Below are 19,128 nucleotides of genomic sequence, written 5' to 3'. Positions count from 1 at the left end.
TATGTAAGATAGCGACATTAAAGAGTACAATTATTGATTATAATTGTTATTTGTGCCCTGGTCCTGTGAGAGCTCTTAGACTTCCCACAAGCCAGGTTGTAACAAAACATGAATTAAACATAAGAATGAGCGTATCATATAGTGTGTGCTTGGCAGGCTTACAATGATAGGAAAAATCAAAAAATCAACTCTCAAATTTGAGTGCGCTGACCCTGGTGCTAGAGGGGGTACGCAGCTGGAGGAGGAACGTTTGAAGGTTACGCGACTTTAAAACGTTTGGGAACGACTGCCTTAAGGATATTATAAAGATGAGATTTGTCTCTGACGAATGACCGGGCTGTGAATGAGAGGCTGTGAATGAGATTCAAGTTTGGGGAAGCATTTAATGCATCCATTTTAGCAGTTTCAGACTAATGTAAGAGCCTACTATTCCTAATTTGATGAGTCGATTGGATGGTGAGGAATTAAGATTATAATGGCTCACTCACTGTTTGCAAGAAAATAGGCTGCCGTTCTGAAATATGCGTTTCTTGTCCATTCTTTGCACTTGTTTGGAGCTCAACCCCAGCTATAGGATAATTTTTTTTGAAGTGTACGTTATTTATAATAAGTTTCAAATTTTACATTTTATTAGTTGTATGTATTGTATATACGTGGTATACACTGTCCAACGAAATGCATACAAGTTTTTTCTCAACAATGCAACAATAAGAAATAATAAAATATAAAAATTGAATAAACATTTTAGCATAAGTATAATACAGTAAGGCACAATATTTACACTTGCATTAGGGAATGTGCATTATTAGCAGTAGTAAATAAAGAGCCTAGTTTGTGTGGACTGCATTACCAAAATTATGTGGACACCTGCTTTTTGAACATCTCATTCCAAAATCATGGGCATTAATATGGAGTTGGTCCCCCCTTTTGCTGCTATAACAGCCTGCACTCTTCTGGGAAGGCTTTCTAATAGATGTTGGAACATGTGCTGCAGCCATGAGCATTAGTGAGGTTGGGTACTAATGTTGAGCGATGAGGCCTGGCCAGCAGTCGACGTTGCAATTCATCCCAAAGGTGTTCGATGGGGTTGAGGTCAGGGCTCTGTGCAGTCCAGTCAGGTTTTTCTACACCGATCTCTGCAAACCATTTACGTATGGGCCTCGCTTTGTGCACAGGGGCATTGTTTTGCTGAACGAGGGCCTTCCCCAAACTGTTGCCACAAAGTTGGAAGCACAGAATCGTCTAGAATCGCATGCTGTAGCGTTAAGATTTCCCTTCACTGGAACTAAGGGGCCTCGCCCAAACCATGAAAAACAGTCCCAGAGCATTATTCCTCCTCCACCAAACTTTACAGTTGACACGATGCATTCGGGCAGGTAGCGTTCTCCTGGCATCTACCAGAGTTCAATCTTGGTTTCATCAGACCATAGAATCTTGTCCTCTAGTCCTTTAGTTGCCTTTTGGCAAACTTCCTAGTGGGCTGTCATGTGCCTTTTACTGCGGAGTGGCCTCTATCTGGCCACTCTACCATAAAGGTCTGATTTGGCGGAGTGCTGCAGAGATAGTTGTCCTTCTGGAAGGTTCTCCCGTCTCCACAGAGGAACTCTGGAGCTCTGTACGAGGGGCAATCGGGTTCTTGGTCACCTCCCTTCTCCCCCGATTGCTCAGTTTGGCCAAGCGGCCAGCTCTAGGAAAAGTCTTGGTGGTTTCAAACTTCTTCCATTTGAATCCCACTGTGTTCTTGGGGACCTTCAATGCTGCAGAAATGTTTTGTAGCCCTTCCCCAGATCTGTGCCTTGACACAATCCTGTCTCGGAGCTCTATGGACAATTCCTTCAACCTCGTTGCTTGGTCTTTGCTCTGACATTGCACTGTCGACTGTGGGACCTTGTATAGACAGCTGTGTGCCTTTCCAAGTTATATCCAATCAATTGAATTTACCACAGGTGGACTCCAATCAAATTGTAGCAGCATCTCAAATTTGATCAATGGAAACAGGATGCACTGGAGCTCAATTTCGAGTCCCATAGCAAAGGCTCTGAATATTTATGTAAATAAGTTAATTCTGTTTCTTGTTTTTTTAACCTGTTTTTAGCTTTCTCACTATGGTGTATTGTTTGTAGATTCATGATTAAAACATGTAATACATTTTAGAAGAAGGCTGTAACTTAACAAAATGTGGATAAAGTGAAAGGGGCAGAATACTTTCCGAATGCACTGTAAGGAGAGTCAAAAGAAACGCGACAATAATATACAAGGGCTACATAGCGAACATTACAAGTACAACTGTTTATATGGATTCTCTTGATAATTAAGTAGGCATACACTACATAGTGTGTGAATTGACACGCGCTACTGTCACACGCAAATTTCAACGGCGTCCCTCCATGCGTTTTCGGCTTAAGGCTGCATGACGCGACAAATGATTATTTGAAAAAAGTTTAATGAAAGGCAGTCGCGCTGCTCTGTTTCTTGCGCAGGCTGCACACACTTCATCAGTCTCTCATTCACAAGTTGACAAGCATATGATATTCTCACCCATCAGACTATTCTCAATTTAATCTGGTCTGTACATAGAGCCTGTAATATGTGCGGAGTTTTTATTTTATTTAGAATGGCCATTAACTTTTTTTTTATCTATAGCCTGCACTTGAATAGCGAATGTAAGATACGTGTGGTTTGTAAAGCAGATGAATGTGCTTAATTTGAAGAATGTAGTCAACAGAGCAGCACGAGAAAGCTGTCTCTTTTAAATAGGGGCCAGTCAGAACAAGGTTTTCACACACGATTGCTCATTGACTGGGCTTATAAGAACACATGTATCACTAGGATATGGGCTCTCCAACAGTGTTTCTGGGATCTTGGGTCTAAAGGCTATGTTTAGAGTTATTTGGCCACTTTAGTTGTTACAAACCTTTTCAAAACATATAAGCATAGGGCCTCCCGAGTGGTGCAGCGGTCGAACGCACTGCATCGCATTGCTAGATCTGCCACACCCCTTGACCTAGACTAACATTGGCAGTAGAATGGCTTTACTGAAGAGCTGCTCAGTGACTAGGGTGCCACCTTTTCAACAAGTCAGTTCGCCAAATTTCTGTCCTGCTAAAGCTGCCCAGGTCAACTGTAAGTGCAGTTATGTGAAGTGGAAACTTCTAGAAGCAACAACGGCTCAGCTGCGAAGTGGTAGGCCACACAAGCTCACAGAACGGGACCCCCGAGTGCTGAAAATCATAGCGCATCTGTCCTCAATGTCAGCACTCACTACTGACTTACAAACTGCCTCTGGAAGCAACTTCAGGACAAAAAATGTTTAGGCCCCTTAGTTCCAGTGAAGGGACATCTTAAAACTACAGCATAGAATGACATCCTAGATGATTCTGTGCTTCCAACTTTGTGGCAACAGTTTAGTGAAGGTCCTTTCCTGTTTCAGCATGACAATGCCCCCGTGCACAAAGCGAGGTCCATACAGAAATAGTTTGGTGTGGAAGAACTTGACTGGCCTGCACAGAGACCTGACCTCATCCACATCGAATACCTTTGGAGTGAATTGGAACGCCAACTGCGAGTCAGGCCTAGTCGCCCAACATCAATGACCGACGTCACTAATGCTCTTGTAGCTGAATGGAAGCAATCCCTGCCCCAACATCTACTGGAAAACTTTCCCAAAAGAGTGGAGGCTGTTATAGCAGCAAAGGGGGGACCAACTCCATATTAATACCCATGATTTTGCAATGAGGTGTTTGACTGCACTCCTTAATCTTGACTGCCGGTTCACCGTAACAGCTGTATTGAAAACAGGGGTGGCAATAATTTTGACATCCATCTAGTCGAGAGAAAATAATAGTACTTGTTAAATAAAATCTCTATCTGAGCAATTGTATTAGTATAATATACCTCAGTATTTGTATTTATTTTATCAAGGGTACCAATAATTTTGGACCTGACTGTATATGTTGATTTTATGTGATGTGCTTCCCGATGTGACACAGTTCAGTCATGTAAAGAACATTTCATGTACAAAGCTGTTAGGCTTTGGAGTCCCTTATCATCCTCGCACAGACCAGTACACAAACATGAACATTTTGATGCTGGCCCTACCAAGCCCACTGAGCGCGCTGAAGTTTGAGTGAAGCTGATTTAACCACCACTCACTCCAACTCTTTTAAATAGAGATCTCCCAAGACTAAGACTTATCAAACAAAGCCCCCACTTCGGACAGATGGCGTTTTGCTTGACTCCTTTCCAAACCCAGGGTAAGTGTATTGCTGTGATGGCATGCCAGGAGAACCACAATGCCCGGACTCTCTGCATCAGAAGTTGACGCTAGAAGGGGTAACCGCCCTTTGTTGGTATTTTAAAAGTAATCTTTGCAGATAACTTGGCAGCAACCTGATGGCCAATCCAGTGTTTCTCTTCTCCTCCTGGAATAATTATATCCAGCAGAGTCTGACATAACTGGAAAGCAGCCGTTGTCATCCGTTTCAGGAGGCCGTCCACAGTTTCTAGATGGCAGCTGTCATGTCTATTCTTTTCCCACTCTCCCTGGGGGATACCTCGTATAACAGGCATATGCAGGTGTTGGGAAGAGGTATTCATACCACCCTTTGACAACCGATTCTCAATGGACCTGGTGGTGCTCTTGTGCTTAGTTACCACATCTACAGTGTTTTGTACCTGAACCGGTGCTATCATTTATTGCTTTCAATTGATACCTAAAAGTCCATCTCTCTTAAGTGTTCTCTGCAGCAAATTAAGTTTTGTTTGTTGTTAATTACTTAGCTTGACTGACCAATGAACAGATTCAAGTTTTGCACATAGTTTTGGTGTCCAAATGGGTACGAATATTATCTAATGAGCTGTATCAATGTTAAGCTCAAGGCTTTTCGGGTTTGTTCACTTCCTTGTCTCATAACCTTCACTATATTATCTATAAACCCTCTTAGATTTAGCATCTGTGCGTTTTCGAATCCTGGCAAGCCTTTTGGGTCTTACTTTTATGTAATCCTGATGAGAAATGCCGGTGGTAGCTCTGCATGCGCCAATGAGTTCAGACAGCCTAATGTCTGACAGGTTAGTAATAAATGTTCCCTCCATGCTGCCTGAGACTGCTTTCCACTTTTCCCAGAGTTAGACTTTCAAGAGATGAAGCTCTAAATGAGAATCCATCACCAGGGGCCTGAAGAGATTTGATTAAAGTCCACCAGGGAGCGTGAGCTGTGGTGGCATGTCAGAATTTCTCCTAAAATACTTCTGTGTTCTCATCAATCTGTCCTCCCTTCTCTTTTATTGCTCCCACGCTGGGATTTCTGTCTGTGTTCGTGTTTTGTGCCTAGTTGTTGGCCCAATGTTGATACAGAGCCCATGCTTTAATCAGTAAACTCCTGAATTGAATGAATAGGTGGAAAGAAGGCTTCCTGGATGATCTAGATGAGCGTGTCCTGAAAAATTAATGCCTAGTATTCCAGCGTTTAAAGCGTCACATACATTTGATGGTCTCCTAAATGCTAAGTGATTACAGCATTTATTTAAATATTCATTGGCTAAAGTGCTGGCTGGAGCCATTCTAAGCTGGCACAAGGCATGGATTCTGCCTGTGTGTGATTGAGACACCTTAATCGACGTGACATCCCAGGTGGTGCCTCTGAAGATGTGTGTTAAACTAGCTGACACAGTGAAGGCGTGTAAAAGAAGGCTGTGCACACACACAAGGGAAATAAACATTGCATGATGTTGAATGTCAGCTTTTTACTTTGACCTTAAAATAATGGTGGTGCCTTTAAAGCTTTGAGATAATAATAATTATTTATTTATTTTATATAGAGCTTTTCATTACAAACAAGAATGTCAGTCGCGTTGAAAACAAAAACGAATGTAGGGATCTTGCAGTTCATGGTTGGTCTTCCACAGCTTCCGATGTCGAGGCAGTTGGTCTTCCACAGCTTCCGATGTCGAGGCAGTTGGTCTTCCACAGCTTCCGATGTCGAGGCAGTTGGGATAGGCAGTCAGTAGCAGTAGCTTGAGGGGAGGGAGCCAAGCCAAGCTGAATAAACTGGCTTGCCGTCATCATTCCTGTAACTCCATGGGTTACCACCAGTTATTTCAGATCAACCCTCATTAAGTTAAAAACCAAAGAAGTTGATTGAAAAAATGCAGTTAAAAAAAACACTTAAAATAACGAACATATGCACAATTTTGAGCTTTCTGCCTAGGCGACCCCACGGCGCCATGGCAACCACTGAACTTGACGTTATTGATGTATAATATGACATCCTGTTTCAATCAATACATGGCATGCCATATACTGTGGAACTTACAACTAAAGGTGCACTGAGTATTGTATTGCTATTTTCCAGACAGTATCTGTAATATGTCTAAAGGGTTTTCAGTTTCTACGGTAACACTGGCTCCTCTCTCAGCTCAATATGGCATTCTTGTTTTGATGAGTACATAAGTCTCCCTAGAGGGAGCTGAGATTGCACTAACTTGAGCGTCTGAGACTGTACTGAAGATAATGAGATGAGACCACGCACAGGTCTGCTTGGTGGTGTGGAATTATGCTGCCTGTTCTTCAGTATATTTAGTTTATGATACTGTCAGCCTTGTTTTTTGTTGTTGTAATTACTAATATATTGGTCAAAGTAAGAAAGAGACTCATTGTTGCTGTTAATCTGTACATAATGATCAGGTTAGAAAAAGTTCTCATCTATAGTGCTGGGCAGTATACCATATTTTACTATACTGAACAGAAATATAAACGTAACATTTCACAATTTCAAAGATTTTACTGAGTTACAGTTCAGATAAGGAAATACGTCAATTGAAATTTAATAGGCCCTAATCTATGGATTTCACATGGCTGGGCAGGGGTGCAGTCAGGCACAGCCAATCAGAATGTGTTTTCCCCCACAAAAGGGCTTTATTAAAAAAGTAAATACTTCTCGGGTACCAGTGATGATGTAGGCCTAGATAGGCATGTTTGTGCAACGGTAAGAAACCATGTAATGTAACATCTAATTAGTCCCCTGGAATCACTGACCAACACTTTGGTTCCTACCCTGTCAATAATTCCTCCTTGGCGTAGTCATTCATTGTCATGTCAAACAATATATTCAAGGTGCTGCCCACTATATTCCAACCATAGAATTAGATAAATCATTCTATTTCCATGATCCCAACAGTTAACCAATTAACTAGGCATATATTTTTCCCCTATATTATGCATCTCTGTGGGGAACAGTGTGGTAATGATAACAAAAATGCAGAAATTGATGAAAATGCTGATAAGTTTAGTTTGGAGTTAGAACGGTATAAAATGTTCAGAATGGTAGTGTTTCCACCCTAGGGTCATGAACTACCCATAAAGCATATTTAGAACGTTTTTTATTATTGAAAAACATAAAATACCATCATACCATACATCAAATATTGTGATATGATATTTTGGCCAAATTGCCCTACTCATCTGATTTCAAGTTTGTTGGGACACACTGGTGTACTGTGTGTTTCTCCCTGCTCTGTTTCATGGGTCTGATTTGTAACTGTCCCTGACGTCAGCATGAGGCAGGGCAAACTCTTGTTTTTATTCTGTTCAAGTGGATATGACAGGACTGTTCTTGCCCCAGGTCTTGCTAGCAGAATTTCAAATGAATCGTACAAAAGACAGGTCTCCATACAGGATTTGTTTACAGCATGCACAGACACTGAATCTGGCTCCCTGCACAGCAAGACTAGCGGCAGGACACTGCTGCTGATACTCCGACTTAATGTTCTAACATTAGGTAAAGCAAAGATTAGATTTCCTCCCGAGATACTAGAATTGCTACAAGTCCCACCCCCATCCATATTTTGTTGCCTCTGGGTCGTAAACGGGTCGTTAAGATCTCTAACATGAGAAGAGTCAAACTGGCATACTGGTGTACTCCCCTTCCTCACTAAAGTACTTGAGCGATTGCTAGCCTCACAAATCCAACAACCCATAGCATCTCATGAACTTTTTGCGCCCCTCCAGTCAGGCTTACGAGCTATGCATAACACTGAAACTTCCTTGGTAAAGGTAGTGAACAACGTTCCCTGTGCTGCTAAAGCTGGGAACATCTCCATCCTCCTGGGCCTGTCTGTAGCATTTGACACTGTCATCAGATTTTAACTGGCCACATCTAGAGGCTTCTTGGAGTCTCCTTGCCTGGTTCCCCTACCCATCTGATAGACAACAAATTGTTTCCCTTGGAAACTGCAGGTCTTCCCCAGCCCCTGTATCACAAGGTGTCCCCCAAGGCTATGTTAGGTCCATTACTGTTTATTATTTACATGCTACTCCTTGATCAGTTTCTCCCATCACTTTGGACTCAGATTTCACTATTATGCAGATGCATATGCACATCTAGGTCCACTCAAAAAAGTCTGTCATCGTGTTTAGTCTTCTCCCTGGTTAGTCTGTCATCGTGTTTAGTCTTCTCCCTGGTTAGTCTGTCATCGTGTTCGGTGTACTTTTATATACTTACTTATTTCTATGGGATTTTATTGCTTTTCATCCTGCTGCATGTAAAGTGATTTGGGGTGTCTTGAAAAGCGTTTAAAATGAGATGTATTATTACTGTATCCATATTAAGCCTACATATGTGGCATGGCTATTGCTTCAGTGTCGTCCACTAAGCTTAGAACTCTTTTATTCCATTTCATGTGGATATCTCTTCATTTAAATCATCAAAGTGCATTGAACTATTGACTTACCAGCGCTTTAGTCTGTAGTCACAAGAATGTAGGAAGATCCATACCGCAGGTTATGTTTGGAAAGCTATGAAAGGGGTAGAGTGTAGTGCTGTAGCTAACTCTGTCTCCCATAACATTTCATGCTCATGACCCTTTGTTTTCCACGGTAGCCTTTTTAAAAAACATTTTTTTTAACCTTTTTCAAACAATCCGTGGGTGAGGTCTTTCACACATATCAGATGGCCTGATAAATTGTTTTGACAGGATAGAGCTGTTGGTTTAGAAAGCAGAGCTTTGAAGACTGTTTTCAAAGCCAGTTGAAATTGAGCAGCCCACCTTCTAGTCATGAAAATCAGCTTAGGTCTTAACGTTCCATCGAGTTGCTAAAACCAGCAATATTGTCCTCTCTTTCAAGGCTTTCTAGAAGCTATTAATAGTCTGGAACGGGCAAATAAGGCTTGTTGAACACTGAGGTTAGCAACACGGACTCAGATATGTGGAACAAACAGGGCCCTCTCATAATAGCTGTCCATAGAGAAATCTACCACAGATGCGTTTGTCCCAAATTCTTTCATAAAATGGCGTCCCTGTGGGTCTGAGAACCCGAGCTCATTAACAAGTGCGTTCCACTGGGCAGTTTCATCCATTTTAAGTAGATCAATTATTTCCCTCTTTTCCCTCTCCCTCCCTCAGTACCTCCCCTCTCCTTTCCTCAGTACCTCCCCTCTCCCTCCCTCAGTACCTCCCCTCTCCTTTCCTCAGTACCTCCCCTCTCCTTCCCTCAGTACCTCCCCTCTCCTTTCCTCAGTACCTCCCCTCTCCTTTCCTCAGTACCTCCCCTCTCCCTCCCTCAGTACCTCCCCTCTCCTTTCCTCAGTACCTCCCCTCTCCCTCCCTCAGTACCTCCCCTCTCCCTCCCTCAGTACCTCCCCTCTCCCTCCCTCAGTACCTCCCCTCTCCTTTCCTCAGTACCTCCCCTCTCCTTTCCTCAGTACCTCCCCTCTCCCTCCCTCAGTACCTCCCCTCTCCCTCCCTCAGTACCTCCCCTCTCCTTTCCTCAGTACCTCCCCTCTCCTTTCCTCAGTACCTCCCCTCTCCTTTCCTCAGTACCTCCCCTCTCCCTCCCTCAGTACCTCCCCTCTCCCTCCCTCAGTACCTCCCCTCTCCTTTCCTCAGTACCTCCCCTCTCCTTTCCTCAGTACCTCCCCTCTCCCTCCCTCAGTACCTCCCCCTCTCCCTCCCTCAGTACCTCCCCTCTCCTTTCCTCAGTACCTCCCCTCTCCTTTCCTCAGTACCTCCCCTCTCCCTCCCTCAGTACCTCCCCTCTCCCTCCCTCAGTACCTCCCCTCTCCTTTCCTCAGTACCTCCCCTCTCCCTCCCTCAGTACCTCCCCTCTCCTTTCCTCAGTACCTCCCCTCTCCCTCCCTCAGTACCTCCCCTCTCCTTTCCTCAGTACCTCCCCTCTCCTTTCCTCAGTACCTCCCCTCTCCCTCCCTCAGTACCTCCCCTCTCCTTTCCTCAGTACCTCCCCTCTCCCTCCCTCAGTACCTCCCCTCTCCTTTCCTCAGTACCTCCCCTCTCCTTCCCTCAGTACCTCCCCTCTCCTTCCCTCAGGACCTCCCCTCTCCCTCCCTCAGTACCTCCCCTCTCCCTCCCTCAGTACCTCCCCTCTCCTTTCCTCAGTACCTCCCCTCTCCTTTCCTCAGTACCTCCCCTCTCCCTCCCTCAGTACCTCCCCTCTCCCTCCCTCAGTACCTCCCCTCTCCCTCCCTCAGTACCTCCCCTCTCCCTCCCTCAGTACCTCCCCTCTCCTTCCCTGCTTAGATTAAAGAGCACCCAGTGAAACGCCTTAGAACTTCCACTTGTTTTATTTGTAGCTTTTTATTGCCCTCCGAATATGTAGGTTACATTGTGTGAGGGAGATCCGCGCGTTATTAGTGAAACACACAGAAGCAGAGTGGTTTGGTGCCCCCGATTCGGTGTTTACACTGCTCACATAGAGGCTTACCCCTCTGCCTGTCTCTGTAAACCTTTTTATTGGGCTGCGTTTATCTTGCCCCTCTTCTTTTAACCTGCTCTTGATTCAGACGGAGTTTGACTTATCCTGTACTGCTTTAACCTTCTAGATATTTGTATCGGTCAGGCTTTCACTGTGAATATATTTTCATACTATTATTTTGGTCCGCCACTGCAGTATTTCCACTTGCCAGCGTCAGACTTGCAGTATTATCGCTGAGTTCATTTAGGGGTGTGATTTAGTGTGGCTTGGCAAGCTTTCTCTTTGTGAAAAATAACATTCATTAATTGGGCACACAAACATTGGCACATATACATTTACTGTTTATGGGTGAAGTTTTCTCCCTCTAACCATGTCAATTCATTGGTTGCATTGCTAATGCCAACTGCTAATTTCCTGTCTTCCCCTCACAGTTACACCTGTACCCTTTTAAAATGTGTCTGTTTCGGTCAGTAAGAACCTTTTCAAGACATTCGGTGGAACATTCATAGGGGTTCATATAGTCTTCATGCAATTAGTTGATTTGCTTACTGGATCCAGCACTCAAGGTATTTGTAGTAATGGTGTATTTTGTCCCAGGAGCAGAAGTCCGGTGAGGAGGATGAAGAGGAGGTGGTAGCGTACCTGGGCGGTTCTGATGGAGAAGAGTTTGACCCCAGCACACTGCCAGACCCGGACAAACTACACTACGACTCAGAGGAAGAGGATGACCAGATCAGGTAAAAAAAAAAGGGCTACTGTACCATCTAGTCTTTAGGCTGAAACTGGATGCGTGATAGACTAAAGGTTCCATACAGGGCTTTTAAAATCGCTTGACAATGCGCAGCCCCTACCTGTGCGGATTTTGTGATGAGTAAATCTGAAAGAACAGGCATCAACTCGACCAAGCATAGATTAGATGTCTGGATATCACTGATGCATTCCAATCCTTTCAGAACTACCAGACAGAGTCGAGAAGCCATGGTTTGACATTTCTCAAGGAATCCATATTGGGGAAAATGAGGTGCTCAGCATTTTAGGCCTGGTGGTCTGTCGTAGAGGGGTTGTTTCTATTGAGCATTAATAGATTCATTAGATTTGCGATGTTGTATCACTGCTTGGCTGCCTGGGGTTATTGGGATTTGTGGTGTAATTGCCTCCGGAGCAGAATTATACCCTTTCCAGGAGGGAGGACTCACTCCGTAGCTTGCCGAGGCATTGATCGCGGGTCGGACAGCAGATAGGCCATAAAGTGTGTAATTAGAGGCAGATTTAAAGTGGCAGCCGAGGGTGAAGGGCAACGCGGCCTCTCGCTACAGGTTAATGCACCAAGGATTTAAAGGCGGAGAGGCAGGCAGGACGAGGCTTCGGGTTTTCTGCTCCACGTCTCCCTCTCCCTTCTCAATGTTTTGTCTACTACGGCAGTGGTTCCCATCCAGGGGTACTAGGTACTTGAGGAGACTCATGAGACCATAGTCTTACTGGTAAAATGCACGTGGGGGGGTACTCCGGGCAGAGCAAAATTCGGGTTGGTGGATAGAGCAACTGGAAAAGGTTGGGAACCACTCTACTACGGACTATTGTCTTTGTGCTCTCGCTCTGACTTGTTTCTACTTATCTCCCTTTCAATTCCTCATGCTTCTCTCTCTCTGCCTGTCTTTCGCTCCCTTCGCCTGCATTTATTCCTCCCTTCGGCTTCCCGTGTGTGGAGGATCAGCAGATGTTCCTTCGTCCTCCTCCTCCGTGAGCCCAGAGGGCTGCAGGCGAGAGCAGATTTACAGTCTGCTCCACTTCCCCGTGTTCACTGCACGACTACGATGGCCCTTTACCACGCAGATCTACCGCCAGCCTGCCTGTCTCTCTCCCCAGGATGCTGGTTTATACTAGGGAGGGATTTCTCAGAACACCACCACTTATATATCACCCTCTCCTTGACACCTTCTACTGCGCCTCCTCCTCCTCTCTTTCCATCTCTCTCTTTCCTCCTAGTGTCTTCTTCTGGCAGATTTCCACACACCACTATCTGTAAGAGAAACCTCCCTGTGCTGCTTGTATAAGGCCTGGCCATTGTTACAGCACACCAAGAATATACTGTACTGTCCATCCATTCACTCTGGGCTTATCCCTGCTGAATCCATCCATGCCTGTACTGGCCAGTTCTTCTGTCTGACTCCATTGCTCACATCCTGTGGTGATGATGAATGGAAGTATAATTGAGTCTCCCTGTCTGACTTAACCGCTGAGCTGTTTGACCATGATCTCCAGGGCAACAGATGGTGGTATGATGCGTGGTGGTAGGATTATGGAGTAGCGGATGGATGGTTGTCCCCAAGACAGCTCTAAGGCCAATCGGCTGTACCTGGATGTAGACATTCATAAGCATGTTACTTGCTAACCAGTAAGGGAGCTATTGATCAACGCACAGCCTTGAGCAGCCCATATTGCTCTTGTTTCTAGCACAATGTTAATTATGTATAACCACCACTAGGGGGACAGCAACCCAACTCAAGCCATGATTGACATGAGGGCCATAACATGTGAAACGTTCCCTCATATCAGTTGTTAACCCCATTCCAGTCTATACTTTATACACTAGCACATACAGTTCTGTTGGCTAAAAGCCTTAAATAATTTAACAGAGACTTAGATTTGACAGTGATTGAACCAAACAATACAGGCAGAAATTGTTTGGGGGAAATCGTCTTCAACACTGCACAGTACATTGAGGCTTCCTAAGCTTTGGAACTTGTGTAAAGATGAATTCATTTATGTAAGACGCAGTAGTAATTATTCCATCATAGACATGTATCTATATCGGGTATGTTTTTGCCACTCGGTTGTTTATTTTCCACTGGTCAGGTTCTAGTTCTCAGCCAAGTGTAAGATACAGCTTGGCTGGTGTGTTATGGCGCCCAGGAGTATATTAAACACAATACTATATGGGACCTGCTGGCCCGAGGAATTAAATTGAGTCTCAGGCAAAAACACTTAGGATAAGAGCAATGATACAGAGGCACAGAAATCCGACGGAGGGGGTCAGTTAAGGCGTAAATTAGGAACTCGTCAGAATGAGTCCCATTTCTGCTCTTTGAAATTGTATTGTTGCTGCCCTTTTAGCTATTATAGATGATAATTGCAAATATAAGTTCTGATCAGTTGGGACCGTTCCCCAACTTCTCATGTCTCACAACCTGTACCAAACAGATGTGCTACACACTATGTTCTTCATTTGGGCTCAGGTTGTGTTCACCATGGGCTAAGGTTAGCGCGATGCACCCTGTCAGCACTAACGAAACAGCAAAGCAAGACAAATGTACCACTGGTATTCCCCTTTCCTCTTTGCTTTCGCTGAAATCACTCCTCCTTATGGCTCGCGGAAAGACTGTCAAGGAAATGCGCTTGCCTACATGTTTGTGGTTGGCAAGATTAATGTAAAAGTAACTCGCCAAACCTTACTCATGTGCACACCTGGGTCCTGATTCGTTAGACATGAAATGGAAGAAAATGGGCCGAAACGAGAAGAGGCCATCTGAACTTATTCATAAAAAAAAATAAAAAAACGCTTGTTTTAGTTTTCCATTGCACACCGTTTCGTTACAGTGTGCTAGAGCTGGGACGATAAACCCAATGTGGGCATTTTGCTGATGCATGTATCGTTCATTATGATAAGTTGCCTATACTAGAGAAATGTGAAGTTTGAAATGAAATATGTTGGTTATATGTTGTTGTTAATGGGACAATTGATGGCTACAACAATCAAAATAGTAGTAGTAGTTTAAAGGATAAATTGCATTAATTCAGTTAATTTATTGTGATATGGATTTTTGGCCATATCTCACAGCTCTATGGTGTGCCCTAATGAATATGACCCCAATAGGGTTCTGCATGCACGGCAGCCATTTTGTTTTACCTGGTGCTCGCCACCCACTTCTAGAGCTGTGGAGTGTCAAAAATCGGAGGCATGGCTAATGGGAGCAATGGCTCGACTCATCGTTTCATTCTGCTTCCTGTTGACATGATAAAGCCTTCCCATCTCCCTTTATCCACACCATTTGACTTCATGAAAGACTTCGACTTGCTTTGTTCGGCTCATTTGTTCAAATAATTCCATTATGCCATCGCTGGTGTCTGATTATCTTGACACTGAAGGAGTCCTGGAGATCTCTATAGAACTGCTTCTTTCCAAACCATCTCACAACTGTTGAATAAAGAGAGTCAGTTATGTGACTGATGCCTCTTTCCTTCCCTCAATTACAAAGAAAACCAACAGTGGGCTACCGCAAGCAGTCAAACAGCTAGCAACCTTGGAAGACTTTTAACCAAATGTCCTCTGTTGCATTCATCTACACCCTTCTTACACAGATTGCCATAATCTATGGTATGCCTCAACTAAGGCCCTGTGTTTTGGACAATCATGTCACATGACCTGGATTTGAGCCTTTTTAGTTAAAGCTTTTTCATCAAACAGTCCCATTTTGTTTTTTATGTCAGATGGTCCAGCACTATCCCCAATTGCTTTTAATTTTTGGTGTAATTCTAATTTCTGGAAAGGGCTTAAAATGAAGGTTCTTAACAAGGTCATGTGACATTATAGCGCAACACACAGGGTCCCTGCTCATAACCCCTTTCAAACCCATCTCCATAGATTGGCCCTCAATATAAACCCAACTCCCCTTGATATGCTCTGAACTGATTGTTGAACCCTTTCTCCTGTCTCTGTTTAAAGCCCCGCTGCTGGGACGAGGAAGCGCATCCGCAGTGACCTCATCGATGACTCGGGTGAAGAAGAAGAAGAAGAGGCGGCGGCAGCGGGGAACAGGAAGAGACCCAGGCAACAAGCAACCGCCAAGCCCCTGGACACTGGCCTCTCTCTGGCCGAGGACGAAGCACTGGTCCTGCATCTGCTGGGGAACCGAAGCTAGAGCTAACAAATTACCCAACACGGTCTTATGGCAGATCCTCTCCAATGTCTTGTCATAATTTAGGGATGTTCCCCACTATTTTGGGAACATAAAACAAATGAAGTGTATGTTAGTTACAAGTGACCTGTTATTGTTTTACTGTGATTACATGTGCTTGTTTGGTATATAATGTATTTCAGCATGAAAAACAAGTGCTTTAGCCCGTACCTATCCACATACATTTTCTTTTTAAATGTCCTCAAGTGTTTATTTGAAATACAGTAATTTGCTCTACCTTGTGTTTTTTGTTTCTCATTGTTCTAAAATACCCTTTCAAGTACCCATCTATTTCATGACAAAGTAATCACACAGCCATTTCCTTGGCCTGTGTGTTTCTCTGCATCTCGTTCCAAATGATGTCTCTTGTAATATGATTAGATTCTAGCTTGATGCAGGTGCAACACGACCACCTTTCACTCACTTGGTTAAAGCCTGAAGCCCACTTTCAGCTTTTTCATTTCACAGATGTAAATGACTTTGGCACATTCTAGAAGGAAATGAATGTATAATTCCTTCAGCCCCTTGTGACCTCACCAGAGGAGATCTGATGCACACTACAAGGGGGGGACTGGCAGGCTGACCGATGTAACATTATGCAGACATGCTTTTCCCAGCTCCCAAAACCTCTCTTTTCTGTCCCTTTGACAATTTTGTCTTAAATTCTCTCTCTTGCTGTCCCGGTAGTATTTTTTTTTACTCTTGTTGATCTCCATCACACTGTTATCCCACATTACATCTCACACTCCTCTTTCCGTTTTGTTCTCTCCATCTCTCACTGGCTCTTTCTGGTTCAGCACGTATACATCATTTTTCTCTCTCCCCTCACTGCAGCTCTATGTTTTGAGAGCTGCTCTGCCAATGCAGCCTCAGATGACTTCAAACCACTGCCTCCTTTGGTGAAGCATAACTTGCATCACTTGTGCCAAAAACAACAGTAATGGTATACCGTCTGTCACCATCTGCGTCCTATCACCTGTTATTGCTATTTTCCCCCATTTTTGGACTTTGATGCTCAGCTATATTGCTATTTGACTTGATAGAAAGGAAAGATCCATTGACTGTAATATTAAAATACACCCCTTCAAATGAGTGAATTTGGCTATTTCAGCCACGCCCGTTGCTGACAGGTGTATAAAATGGAGCACAGCCATGCAACCGACACAGGACATTCTACTGCCAATGTTTGTCAAACTGAAAAAGTGAAGTGACTTTCAACCCTGCACCGTCATAGAATTTCCAACAAGTCAGTAAGTCAAATTTCTGCCCTGCTAGAGCTTCCTCGGTCAACTGTAAGTGTTGTTATTGTGAAGTGGAAACATCTAGGAGCAACAACGGGTCAGCCGGGAAGTGGTAGGCCACACAAGATCATAGAATGTGATTGTCGAGTGCTGAAGCACAATAACTGTTCGTTGGGTGCTTCATGAAATGGGTTTCCATGGCCGGGCAGCCGCACACAAGTCTAAGATCAACATGCATGATGCCAAGCGTCATCTGGAGTAGCTCTGTGCCTTTGGACTCTGGAGCAGTGGAAACACATTCTCTGGAGGGATGAATCGAGCTTCACCATCTGGCAGTCCGGTGAATAAATCTGGGTTTGGCAGATGCCAGGAGAACACCACCTGCCCCAATGCATAATGCCAGCTATTAACGTTTGGTGGAGGAGGAATAATGGTCTTGGGTTGTTTTTCATGGTTTGGGCCCCTTAGTTCCAATGAAGGGAAATGTTATTGCTACAGCAAACAATGACATTCCAGATGATACTGTACTTCCAAATTTGTGGCAACTGTTTGGGGAAGGCACTTTCCTGTTTCAGCATGACAATGCACCTGTGCACAAAGTGAGGTTTGGTTTGTCAAGATCGGTGTGGACCAACTTGACTGACCTCCCCTGAACTCAACCCCATCGAACACCTTTGAGATGAATTGGAACGCTGACTGCGAGCCAAGCCTAAAACCCCCAACATGGAAGTAAGAACCCGCAGCAATGTTCCAACATCTAGGGGAAATCCTTCCCAGAAGAGTGGAGGCTGTTCTAGCAGCAAAGGGGAGAACAACTCCATATTAATGTCCATGATTTTGGGATGAGATGTTTGACGAGCAGGTGTCCACATACTTTTGGTCATGTAGTGTGGGTATGTCTGGGATTGCAGACGTCCCTTTACGGTAATACTAATCAGGTTTTCCAAAAAACCTGGACGAAGGAGTCCCGGATTTAGAAAATTACTGGAATTTTGTTGTCCTAGTTTGACAAAACCCATTGGAAATTTTGGGATGTCACAAAATTCAACTTCTGTGTGACATGTCGTAATATTATACCTCCGCTTCTACACTTTGATCTCAGCCCTCTTCTGTATCTGTAGTGCACTTATCCCACTCACTCCCTCCAGAGAGACCCTACTCATTTGTTCAGAATAATGGGGCACAGTTGGCGACAGGGACTTCAAGGTATTCCATTACTGTTATTGGCATCGGTGGTGCAGCTTATTATGCCTCTCACAGAGTGGTTTGATGTTGTCGGAGGCTCACCTGGATTGGAGCCAAAGGGGCAGCTTTCAGACCTCCAGCCCCCAGCACTTTATGTTCAAAGATTACATGGGCGTAGGCCTTGCTCACGACTCCCCTGTGATTGACATAACTTAATTTAGCAGACCCCGAATGCTGTAGAATGCCAGGAAAGGCTTTTTCATCATCTGTCCACCCCAGAGTTATTTTTTATTTTTTTTACATTTGTCTCGTCCTGTTACAGATTGGTGTTGTCACCATGACAGAACCTGATCGCTTCAAGATATGTTTGGGACATATTTTCCTTCCTGAAATCCAATAGTTTCCCATTTAGTTCTATTAGTAGTTATGTCTGAAAGATGTCCTTAAACCCACTTAGTGCGCCTGAACGGTCACCTTCCACTGCAGTACTGGTTTTTCCTTTCTGTACACTCATCTCACTCCCCATTTAACACATCGGTAGTCAGTGGGGGGCCTCAGTTAACCAGGGGAGCTGCATTATCTTCACAGCAATTTTACAGTAATGCACTCTCAAAATAGAAAGGCAGCAAATCACTATTGTTGCTTCACTACTTAAATTGCCTCCTTTTGTCATTGTAATCATTTTTGTGGAAAAGCTACACAAAAATGTATGGTAGTGTGAAACAATCTTGAGTCTGAATATACGCAAGGTTGGGTAGGTTACTTACTAAATGTAATCCGTTAGTTACTAGTTACCTGTACAAAATTGTAATCAGTAACTTTACGAATACCCAGTAATGTAGTCTGGTTACATTCCGTTACTTTTGGATTACTTTCCCCTTAACTACAATGTTTTTAAAGAAAGTCAAATCAAGTAAAAAGGATAGCTAAATATTTACCAGGAAAAATTATTCAGCATATAACACAAGCATTAATTGAGAGTCAGGTGAACTACTGTTCGGTGGTCTGGGGAAATGCATCATCAAGTGAAGTTAGGAGG

The 19,128-nt window shown here is 44.0% G+C and overlaps 1 protein-coding gene across 2 annotated transcripts in view; it reads left to right on the top strand.

Moving 5' to 3' along the window:
• Nucleotides 1-15,900, top strand: part of LOC135548708 (probable ATP-dependent RNA helicase DDX10) — a 69,986-nt gene extending 54,086 nt beyond the window's left edge. The window contains exons 17-18 of one of the 2 annotated variants that reach the window (XM_064978563.1): nt 11,312-11,445; nt 15,432-15,900. In XM_064978563.1, the coding sequence (XP_064834635.1) occupies nt 11,312-11,445; nt 15,432-15,627 (330 nt within the window). In that variant the 3' untranslated portion in view covers nt 15,628-15,900. Of the gene's footprint in view, nt 1-11,305; nt 11,446-15,431 lie in introns of both variants that reach the window. The other variant, XM_064978561.1, reaches the window with a different exon arrangement.
• The last annotated feature ends 3,228 nt before the right edge of the window (nt 15,901-19,128 follow it).

The sequence above is a fragment of the Oncorhynchus masou genome, chromosome 11 (assembly GCF_036934945.1).
Source record: "Oncorhynchus masou masou isolate Uvic2021 chromosome 11, UVic_Omas_1.1, whole genome shotgun sequence".
Lineage (NCBI taxonomy): Eukaryota > Metazoa > Chordata > Actinopteri > Salmoniformes > Salmonidae > Oncorhynchus > Oncorhynchus masou.
This window is presented reverse-complemented; position numbering and strand designations above follow the sequence as displayed.